At 41.0% G+C, this 12,116-nt stretch overlaps 1 protein-coding gene across 2 annotated transcripts in view; it reads right to left on the bottom strand.

The window, feature by feature from the left end:
• Positions 1 to 1,278: 1,278 nt before the first annotated feature.
• The window catches only part of plpp2b (phospholipid phosphatase 2b), a 30,155-nt gene continuing 19,317 nt past the window's right edge, over positions 1,279 to 12,116 (bottom strand). For both annotated transcript variants that reach the window (XM_063891746.1, XM_063891747.1), the window contains 5 exons: positions 11,834 to 11,985; positions 10,266 to 10,528; positions 9,543 to 9,600; positions 7,507 to 7,683; positions 1,279 to 4,912 (listed from right to left, as the gene is read on the bottom strand). In XM_063891746.1, the coding sequence (XP_063747816.1) occupies positions 4,754 to 4,912; positions 7,507 to 7,683; positions 9,543 to 9,600; positions 10,266 to 10,528; positions 11,834 to 11,985 (809 nt within the window). In that variant the 3' untranslated portion in view covers positions 1,279 to 4,753. The remainder of the gene's footprint in view (positions 4,913 to 7,506; positions 7,684 to 9,542; positions 9,601 to 10,265; positions 10,529 to 11,833; positions 11,986 to 12,116) is intronic.

Here is a 12,116-nt window from a genome sequence, read left to right as displayed (position 1 = left end):
CTTAAGGATAATGTATTCAGCCATAATATGCATCTCTGGAGGAATTAATGAGAAAAGCGTTGTACTCACATATTGTAAATCACCCTGAGGAAGAAGCAGCTAAAAGGGTGAATAGTCACGTAAATAAAACATCCCTAATGTTCCCGGGTGTTTTGACATCACGGTGAAAAGTAGCCCCTCGTGTGCAACAGCTTTCACAACGTGGGAGTGAGTAATATTGTTTTAAATGAGGGGTGACAGTGGTTTCGTCCCCACGAGTGCAATGTTTATTTCGCTATAAATATATGTTTATTTTTACGGTATAGGATTCATTCTCCTGCCTCAATGAGACAGCAGGCAGGTCCCAATTAACCCCTCCTGATTCTCAGCTCTTGGTTGAATTATTCTTTATACAGAAATGTCTAATGCAGGAGAAAGAAAGTCATGTCATGAATCACTTAACAGAGTCTCCAGAGGCAAAGCTGTAAGTCTATAAGCATTGCGGTTCAAGAAGACTGAAAAAATTGACGTGAATTCGTCTCTAAAAAATGCTTCGGAACACTGAACATGTTCTTACCCAATCTTCTGTGATGGATATTGAATTACAGATGTGACGACCCCAGCCAGACTCCTCCCTGTAGTGTGTTACCTAACAATTCTCCTTTTTGTATTTGAAGGTGACACTTGATACCGAGCACCTGGTCGCTGCACTGCCGGGGTTTAAAGCCCTGCTCCGGAGAGTCTCCATCTCTCTCTTTGCTGGCCTACTCCTTCCTGAGAGCAGCTACCTGTTTTGTCACTTGTTTGGCATTGTCTTTGTTTTTGGCATACATGACTTTCCACTACATCATGCTCACTCATCCACACTTACACTACTGACATACAGATTGTTAGCTTTGGTTTAGTTTATTTAGTTATAATAAAAACACCTACTCTCTTACCTCGTGTTCGTTTCCCATTATTTTGGTCATGGCCAACAACCAGACGGTGACAACCTAACGTCCGAGAGAAGGATTGATTTTACTCACTATTGTTACGTCGCACACCATCCTCTTTTGAGATCAATAAAGATTATTCTGCTTTGTAAAATATTGCCTGTGGGAATGATTGCTTAACAAAGAAAATAAATCCCTGAATGTATAGCGTTAGGGTCAGCTTACTGGATCAACCACAGTAAGGTTGACAAGACAAGGTTTCTGACAGTGACATTATCCAAACATAAAACCTATACAACATTTTCTTTACTTTCATTGTCGTAGTGTGGATAAAGTTTTCCTAAAAAGATGGATGTTTAAAAACCTGGGAGGAATAACACTTTTTATTTTTATGTTTTGACAAACTGGTTTCGAGAACACATTTCAAGATGTCATTTTGCTGGATTCACTGTGTAATAAATCACCTTCAGATAACAACCACTAAATCAAACTGATAGTGTCATCCACACCTTGTTGCAACACTGATTCCAAGAATTTCTGGCTTGTGGATTCAATTATCTTAATTTAACACCATTAGAAATGAAATTACAGTGATTACAGTGAACTCCCAAAGAACATTTTGAAATGTCAATGATGCAACCACGTTGTTTATGACTTTTCATTTCTTAAAAAGGGGGAAATTAGGTTTCTGCAGGACATGTGTTTATCATCTCCATCTGAGGACTGTAGATGCGTGACGAAAGGAAATCTTTGTATCAACAATTTAGAGAGTGAGAAGTATACATTTAAACAAAATGACTGAAAGTGGATTATATCTTTATTTAAAATTCTCTGCTTTAGAGCCTATAGGTACAACCTTTATACGAAAAAAGCAAACGATGTGAATCATACCTACAAGTGGACATATAAACAGGAGGTCGAACCAGTGCCGACTTGAAGGCATTAATTCAATAACGCGTAATAACACACAGAGCCACATGAGAGCTAGAAGCAAATGGAGGAGGTGCATCAAGTCTCTGAATTCTCTGCCTTATTTGTGTTATTAGTCTGGCTGCAGTAATATACAGATGATTTAGATGTAGGGGAGGGGGCTCGAACAGCAACCAGATCCAGCTGTTTCTAGTTGTAAATCTGTGTCTTTAATGCGTAGAAGACCCCAGGGACTGAAGTTCACCATGGGATACCCTCCACCCTTATTTAAAGTACCCCAACCTCTCCAATCCCAGCTCAGAGTCAGGGCCTCACAATCACTACCAGGTGAGATTCTCCCCCCGTCTTTCTGCCCCCCGATCAGGTCTGTGGTCTGTCTGATCTGTTGTCAGTCCTTCAGGGCTCTGCATGGCGTACAACAACTGTACCTCGCTCCCAAATTAACCTCATCCATCAACACAGGAAGGGGGGGAAAAGGAGCACAGACGGATCTTTGAAGTGGGAATGGAGCAGCTTCAAAAACACAGTTGGATATGTAAGCCCTTTATCATTACAGCAGCCCCGCCAAGGCATCTGGCTTATGTTTGGACCTGGAATTGGATCCATTCGTGTGGCAACTTCTACAAAAAAAAAAAAAACGCACCGGCCAAGGCACACTGTACAGGGGGAATTAAAAACGCACCTACATGCTAAATAAAAACATACAAGCACATATATATACATCCTTCACACAACATGAAACATGTCTCATAGCATTAGTACAGTATTTGTGGCTCATAGTGGCAAGCAGGAGGGGTGATTGCACAATAACTTTAACAGCGCTGGCATTTCCAACCTTGTAAGAGTAAATAAAGCTTTAAAATAAATTAAACACCATTGTCATTATGGTTCTCTCATCCTTCTTTGATTACACGTATTTGAGAAGTAAAAAAACACAATAAGACGAAAGGCCAAATTGCGAAATTACTTCATTGGCAATATAGTAGTGGTATCAGAAATGAAAGCTATCTGCATCAATGGTTCTGCAGTCCATCTCACACATAAATCAGCCATAAACTCCACAAATAAATCTACGCATTTTTAAGAAAAGCCTCAATACGGAAGCCCTGAAGGTCAAATCCGTTCTCCAAGTGTGCTTTAATTTGTTTTCTCTCTTGTGTTTATGACCTAAAAGTGTTCAAATAAAGGATTTACCCAGATTATCTTTCCTTAATCACACCCGAAAAATGTGTTTCTGTGTAACAGGTGGGAAAATGGTTTTGTGTTGATAGTAAAAACAACATTTCTATATTATAAAAACCTTATTTTCTCACCTTTTCTTAAGTAGTTACCACAGGAGAGGAACAAATTTAGATCAGATGTAGACGTCTTTTCTCATTTGCCTCTCAGGGCTTCCATACGTCATTATTGAGGGTAAATCTGACCCATTTCTAACTTAAAATCTGCCCTTAGTAAACGTCCTTCCCTCCATTCAGATTCAGACTTTCATCCGTGCACACTTGGGCACTGATCCAACATGAAACAGACTTTATCAACGTGCTGTGAGTCATCAGGCACGAACAGCCTGTATAGCCACTTCTAACACACTATGTTGTTTCTCATAGTTACCCAGACCTGTTTGTGCGGCAGTTAGAAAGGTGGCAGAAATGTATCATCAGCATATTTAAGATCATCGGATTCCCTCTGCACCACGGTGTTTGATATACATCCTCTATCAGAGCAGCTTCTGGGTGGTTTGGCAGCTGACACCACTGACTGTTTGTGAGCATTTTTTTTGCCAACAGGGTGACATGATATCTGGAGAAAATGAGCTCATCTACTGTGAACTGGCAGCCGATCTTAAGTTTTTAGTTATAATTTGCAACATAGACAGTTTAAGGTGCACTGAAATGAAGCGATTCAACAAATTGTGCCTTTAAAAACATCTGTAAACAGTCTTCACTTTCTTCCTGTCTTTCTTACTTTGCTTTTCATCACTGCTAACTCATTTGGGTCTCTACAAATAGAAGTTAAAAACATAGAAAAATGGATAAAAATACATGAAGCGATGTATTTGATATCAGCATAAAACCAAGAACTCTTAGTAAGTAACATTAGTGAAATACAACAAAAAATCAACACCCAGATATTCCAATTCCTGCAGTTTTCATTCATTTATCCATTAGGGGGAAACCCAACTCTCACTGACCCATTACACAAAACTTTGTGCAGCTGTTTCCTCCAAACATGGCCCGAAAAACAGATTCATTAGGACACAATGACCCCCAAAAGACAAGTGACAGAACTGCAGAAAGTGGAGCATATTAGAATATGGTGGCACAAAGGTGAATAACATCAGACTTACATTTGTCAGTTGGCACAAACTAACTCTCTCTGTTAGAATGCTCTGTGTATAACTTGCTAAAATCGTGGCCAAAAGCACTCTTTAAGGTGTTCGTGTATCATAGCTTCGTTGTGGGTGTGGAGTCTTTCACTTAATGCAGCTTTAAGCACAAACAACATCAACAAAAATGTAAAAAAACAACAACAATATGCTCCTTTTCCTCTAAAAAGAGAGAAGGAGGTCATCATGGAGTCTTTTAGAGGGCGCTTGGGCACCTGCAGATGTGATGCAGCCCCCTCAGTCAGTCCAGTGGTTGGAAGGGGTGGGTGGGGTGTGAGTGGTTGACACAGGGGGATTGAGGAGGGGGGCTTGGAGGCTGCACGCTACAGACCTGCACCTTAGCTTTCTCCTTCAAACAGGCATGCAAAGGGTTTCTCTCAGAGCATCAGCAGCAGGCGGCCTACAGAGTCAGGACTGAACCTAAACACTGCAGGCTGCACATTTAAAGTAGAAGCCCAAGTTTTGGACACTATCTCACAGGTTTGAGTCTGCAGGCTGCAGCCCCCGCTCCTTATCGTCCGCCCAGTCACACAGGACCAGGAGTGTGTCGGTGATTGTAATGGTTGCTGTTCTCCGAGTCTACGATCTGCAGGCTGGGTTTCCTCTCCGGCTCTTCGCTCTCGGCCGTGTCTTGCCTCGTGCAACGCGGCGGACGCTTCTTAAAGAAGTCCGATACGTAGCGCACCTGCAGAGGAGAGGAGAGGAGAGGATGTTAGATTTAGGCACATGGATTTATACAGGAAATGTTTTATTGTATTTAAACTCAATTTAATCATAGTGTGTTATATAGGTTTTAGTGTATGTAAATGGTCTACAAATGCTAAAATCCCTGTGTTGCCTCCAGAGGGAGTTTTTCTCCCACACGCCCCACCCCTCCTGCCTGAGACTCCTCCATTAGACTCCTTTATTTACATTTGCAACATAATGACATCACTATGTCACATGCTTCTATTTGCTAGCTCTTCATCACATTTTATATTGTAGAACAGGGGTGTCCAAACTACGGCCCGGGGGCCAAATTGTCCATTTTGAATTGGCCCTCAGCTAATTTAAAAAGTCTAATGGTATATGGCCCACACATGAAACTTGTGCTTCCCTTATATTGTACTTATTAAACACATATGTAAACATATATTACACAGTAGTATTTATGAGTAATAAGCCAACTTTTCAAATAAAATTAGTCAATTAAATCTGAAAACTTTTTTCTAACAAATCTTGGTTGATAAAAAAAGCCCAATAACTCATTTGTAAAACACATGTGAAATGTACCCTTCATATTTCCCCTTATTATAAGCAAACTGAGGCTTGTGTTTTAAGGAATGAGCTGCCAACACTTGTAACAAAATAAATTAAACCCTATGTAAACCTTTGAGTTCTGATACCTGCATTTGATTGATTTTGATAACTTATCAATTAACTTACGAACAATATACCTCACCTCTACTGAGGGGCCCCGCCCTTCGTATGTTTTTCTATGTGTGGCCCTCTGTGGAAAAAGTTTGGACACCCCGGTTATAGGCTAAGGGGCGGGACACGGTTGACCAATCACAACAGAGCCGCCCAGCTAACCAATCAGAGCAGACTGGGCTCTGGTTTCAGACAGAGGTTGAAAAGAGGAACTGCAGCACAGGCAGTATGAGAAACGTAAAGAGCTTTTTAAACATTGAAGCATGGAGAGGAAAAAAATACAGATATGAAACCTGAAAATGAGCATAACAGGGCCCCTTTAAAAACGGCACACTTTCATAATGTCTTAGTATCCAATGTTTGTATATTGTCAGTAGTACGTTGATATATCATAGTGGCCTGAGAATCTTTGTGTGGTATATTCCATAGAGACACTGGAAAGATGAACATATTTCAGTACTGATATGTAATTATTTACCGTATGTCAACATGCTGCTGTGACAAAGCAATTTCCCAAAACGAGACCAAAAGGTTAATCTAATTTAATGGGAAATACTTTTCTGACAATGATTGGAATCTGTGAGGGATGCTGGAAACTGAGATTGCAAACGTCTGGACAGCTTTGGGCACAGCTGTTTGGTGACACACTCACACACATGCACACATCTGAGAGGAACACACAGAGAGCAGGCAAAAGCCCTGAAGGCCATAAAAACCCCTATGCCCAGGAGGGGCTCTAATTGCGCACAACACTGTGAAGGCCAAAAGAGCGGGCTCACTTCCCAATTATTCACACACACATGCACAGCCACACACTCGACCACTGCAGGAGTTTCACCGTGCTGACAGTGGCTCACGCTAAGCAGGGAAGAGGCCAAACAATAAAGAAGTCCAGCTGGATGAAGGGAGCAGAGTATTGCATGAGAACCTGCCAGGGTGAGTGTGTGTAGTTTGTGTCAATACACACTTTTCGGCCATCACCTCTCTCTCTCCTCATGCTTTTTTTTTTATCTACATGGACTTTTACTGCCAGACTGAAAAACCCCCCTGAAATAGAGACTCTTCAGAGGTTGCTCAACTTTAAAAAGGGAGTATCACTAACGGAGAGATTTCCATTAAATGTCATTTTTATGATCTGCACCCACCCTTGTTTATTTAACTGAAAGCCAGAAACCACAAGAGACAGACTCAAAGTTAAGATGTCATCAGGTCTGAGGCTTGAGCTACTACACAGAGACTTAAATTCACAAAAATATGAGCATCATTTCAAATGTTGAAGAGGCCCTATTATGCCTTTTAGGGGTTTTCCCTTTCCTGTAGCGTTTATAGGTTTGTGTGCATGTAAATGGTCTACAGAGGCTGAAAGCCCAAAGTTCCCTCCGGGAGAAGTTTCTCCCATTCCCCCCCACCCTCCCTGCCTGAAACCCCTCTCTAGACTCCTTTGTTTTTTCTGTAACATAGTGACATCATTATGTAACACTCGTGCTTCGATTGGCTAGCACTCCAACACAGTGCACGTGATAGGTTAAGGGGCGGGACATCTCTAAGTGGTTGACTAATCACAACAGAGCCACCCAGCTAACCAATCAGAGCAGACTGGGCTCTGGTTTCAGACAGAGGGTGAAAAGAGGTGCTGCAGCACAGGCAGTATGAGAAACATAAAGAGCTTTTTGAACATTAAAGCATGGAGACATGTCCCAGGAGAGGCACAAAATACAATGATATTAAATCTCAGCCTTTTTCTGAGAGCAATCCTCAACACTAGACCAGTACAGGAGTTATGAACGTATGACATGATGGGAAAAGTAACATGGGAGTTATTAAACGTAGCGATGTTTGGCCTTGAGAGGAGTTGTCGTGGAGACTCACATTGAGCACAGCAACAAGCGCTCCCTGCAGCAGCCCCGTCAGCACGTCACTCCAGTGGTGCTTGTAATCAGAGACTCGGGTGTAGCCCACGTACACCGCAAAGGCCACCAGGAAGAACTGGATGGTGGGCCGGAGGAGTCTGGCCCACTTAGCCACGAGTCTCGCCTGCACGTAGAGCTGGAGAGAGAGGAAGAGGAAGAGGAGAGGGGTGGGGTGGGGGGTTTGAGGGGAGGAGAAACAAGATATGTCGTGAGTGCTTTGTCATGTTTTATTTTTTGTAAAATGTATATATTTCCTTCACATATTCTTCAGATTTTTAGATATTTTTGCTTATTTTATATTGTATTTCTCTTACTGTGTTTATGTTTGCACCATTAAACACAAAAGCACATTCTTTTTATGTTCAAAAATGCTTTGCAATAAACCTGATTTTGATTCTAAAACGTTGGTCTGATCGTTGGTCTGATCGTTGGTCTGATCGTTGGTCTGATCGTTGGTCTGATCGTTGGTCTGATCGTTGGTCTGATCACAGCAGAAAAAAAGTTAAGATAATGTGAATACTGTCCAACACATATACTGTATTTACCCTTACGTATAATAATATTTTCTGTTGTGAATGTTAACTTTGATATGTGCTAAAATAGAAAGCTGGTCGTACTGTGATGTTAAAAGCTGGATGATTTATAACTGGAAACACCCCCAGAAAACCCAGTCCATTTATATGAAGCATGATTCTGTCCCTCTATTGCAAACAGTTTCTGGTAATATGTCTTAAATTGGATTTAGGTTTCAAGGTTTCAAGGTTTCATTGGTCATATGCACAGCATATACAACATATATGTTGGCAATGAAAATCTTATGTCCCATGCTCCTCCAACAACTCAACATGCATGGTGCAAATAAGATAAATAAAATAGTGCAAAAAGAGAGAAGAATATTTACAATAACAACAATAAAGATTTGAGGATGTGAAATATATACTTATGTGGAATACATTGAAAGTATTTAAATACTTTACACTGTTGAATGAGGAGGTATGGACAGATGCATATATTATGTATAGCAGATGTGTATGGCAGATATGTATAATATATAGATATGTGTACTACAAACAGATATGTATGGCAGATGTGTATAATATATATGTATGTGTGTACTATAAACAGATGTGAGTGGACATTCACAGAGCTCAGGAGTTCAGCAGTCTTATAGCCTGTGGTATAAAACTGTCCCTGAGTCTGGTGGTCTTGGTCCGGATGCTGGATTTACTGTAAAAATGGTTGAGTTTGAATCAACTTTATGTCTACCATGGACTGAATCCTCTTTTTTGAGGTACTGGAAAACAGCATACGCCAAAAAATTACGGACTTGGCACCAGTACAGTCTTCTCCTGGGTTTTACTGGGCTGCTGTTGAAGGTGCAAACATTGGCAACACACTACAGCACCCCCACCTCCTCACACACTGCAGAACACAGGCTGCATATCACAGCATTTTGTAATATGTGCTTGGCAAAAATGAGAGAGGACTGAACCACGGACAGGCATTGACACTAGTTAGAGATTTTCTTTGGATTTTACTTTGAACTGAACAGTTTTGCTCCGCTTGACGCCCTGCTGTCTAGCACTGGTGCCTGGCTTTTTACACAAAGACATGAGGCCAAGGGTAATGAACTGGATAAGACACAGCACACATGCTTTGCCTTCTTCATTGCTGGAAAGAAGTCAGCAGAGGCCTCCAGATTATTTCCCTCAGTATCCTCATTCTTCCCTTCAACTCTTGCCTTGTCCTTTTATGTCCATAGGCACAAACGGTCTATATGAGCTCTTTCTCTTTCTCAACAATGAGCCCTCGAGTGCAGATCCGAAGTCAAAAGCCTGTTGTAAAATGAGTCCATCTGGGGGGTTTTTGTGCCCGATTCACACTGAGATATCAGCATGGTGATCACATGGAGATGTTCCCATGTTTACAGTCCACAGAGAAGCGTATTTACACTGTGTTTCAGGACTTTCAGTCTTGGATCGAGGCTGTACTTACCGCTAAGAACAACATGCAGTACATCCCGAAAGAGGAGTGACCGGAGTAGAAGGACAATCTGGAGAAGAGACAGAAGCATATCTTAAAGTTTCACGCAGGAAATGTAAACTGTAGAATCCTGTTGGCTTCATTTTATTGCAAAATCTGTTCAAATATTACTCTATTATTAAGTATGAGATAAAGTGTCAATTACATTTGTTTATTTTCCTTTTCATACATATTTATCTCTCAAAGCATAATGACTAATACATACCTAGGTGAAAGAAGTACGCAGATAATTAACTTAGCAATACTACTGTGTAAAAATACTCCGTTGCAAAGTCCTGTATTCAGGAAAGCAATACAAATACTTTAAAATATACTTAAAGTACCAATAATGCAGTACGGCCCATCACTGAATAATATATTTTAAAGTATGGTATTATAATAAGTGTTGAATTAATGTGCTAATCCAAAAAGGTGGGGATTATATGAATTTATAAACTGCTGGGTCGCTTAACCTATAATAATATATCATCATTTATAAGTTGATTTAAGTTTTGCAATACAAACTTTTATCCAAAGAGAGTTATTGCAATCTACCTAAAGATACAAACTCAAAGCACCAAAAATACTGCGGTACTTTTAATAAGCCAAACATGTTAGAATACTACAAACAGAAATGAGACTGTGACTCTCCTCCTCCTCCTCCTCCTCCTCCTCCTCCTCCTCCTCCTCTCTTACCTGGACTCTGTGACCTCCTGAGCCAGGCCGGTGCAGTTGATCACCTGCATGTACCCAGTGCAGACTTTAGGACTACAAACGGACAGGAAGTTCGGTCTCGGGCGGCCGATGGTGAACTTGGCGAGGTCGGTGAGCGACTGGCTGACCGACGCTCCGAACAGGAAGGTGCCCACCACTTTGTAGAGCGCAGCTACGTACTGGTTGAAGTCAGAATTGGAGTAAATCCTCTTGCTGTAAACCAGATAGGCTTCTCCGGACGAAATCTGAGGGAAGTAAAAACAGAGAAGACATTTTTTATTTCATTTTACGCATCATTTGAATGAAATTACTTTTCCTCCTCATACATCTTAACTTCGTCCAGTTCCTCAGGTTAGTAATGGAGCAAACAGAACATACTTTTATAAGGGGGAAGCGGTTGAGTGCAATTACAAATGAGGCATGATCTTGTTGAATGTGTGCTAATATGAAAACATTTCCAGAACATAATCTGAACATCGGATAAACTGCAGTTCAAAATTCTTCTGAGATATCCCTCACTGTAAAGACCCTTTAAAAAAAAGATAGGAATGAAAAGAACGGTGTATGTTAATGTGGAAAGTGGACATTTCTGGGTCAGGTTTTCTACTATTTAACATCACCATAAATGGGGCGAAGCTCGCAAGCTACTTCAGGCGGTCAATTCGAGCAGCAATGATACTTTTACACGAGCAACCAAACACATTCTCCTAAATCTGCCGCTCTATCTAAGATAGATCTGCCTCTGCCTCGCTAATGCTGCGTTCATGTTGCTTATGCAGCCACTATCTGGAATAAACTCCCAGATTCCTGCAGGTCGGCTACAACTCTGCTATTTTTAAAACCAGACTGAAAACGTATCTTTTTCCCGCTGCTTTTGATGAGCTATTCTTGTGTCACGCTTAAGTGTGGTTTTTATTAATGTTTTTGATCCCACTATCTTTGCTTCTTAATGGCTGTTTTTGAATGCCATTTTTATAATGTGTTTCTGCGGCATTTGCTTTTCAATGTTGTCTATTTTGTGTTGTGAAGCACTTCAAATTGCCATGTGCTGAAAGGTGCTATATAAATAAACTTGCCTTGCCTTATGCTCGCCTATCCCACCACCACCCCAGCTTCCACCTGTAGGCCAATCTGAAACTATATGCTGCTTCTAATAAACATATAAAAGAAGCATGTGGGTTCTCTGAATGAACTTACACAAGGTTAATTATTTAATTGCATCACACATTTTCTGAAAGGTTGTGTTTAAATATACAAACGAGGCATTTCTAATGCTCATTTTTGGTGAATTAAGGAGAAACCCAAAGACACAAATGGGCAAAGTTTGTAAAATCAACATCACAATGTGTATTTTGGAGGATTTCTCTCTACTAGTCATAAAGAAGACATATTATGGAAGCATTAATTAACCATTAAACAGAAAACAGTGTTTTTTCCAGGAGCCTTACATGAGTAAAGTCTTGTTCTCCTTCCTTGAGTTTGGCTTCACTGAGGTGAGACATTATAAAGCTCCCTGTGAGAAGAGAGGAGACGGACGGAGGTTGACTTACGATGATGACAGTGCAGGAGATGGTGACGGCCGCCAGCATGCCATGTGTGATGGTGTCAGGTTTCAGGGGGTACATGATGCTCTCGTCATCGCAGTAAATCCCTCTTTGGTAGGGCTTGAAAACGATGGTCATGATGATGAAGGGCAGTGCCGCTGGAGCAAAAACAAAGGAGGGAAATGATTGATCGGTTAGATTTTGTACTATATTTGGAGTGTTTGTGATTAGATAACTTGGCATACAGACTGGGAGCAAGGTTAATCCAAGTCAGTGGACATAACTGTTG

The sequence above is a fragment of the Eleginops maclovinus genome, chromosome 9 (assembly GCF_036324505.1).
Source record: "Eleginops maclovinus isolate JMC-PN-2008 ecotype Puerto Natales chromosome 9, JC_Emac_rtc_rv5, whole genome shotgun sequence".
Classification (NCBI taxonomy): Eukaryota; Metazoa; Chordata; class Actinopteri; order Perciformes; family Eleginopidae; genus Eleginops; species Eleginops maclovinus.
This window is presented reverse-complemented; position numbering and strand designations above follow the sequence as displayed.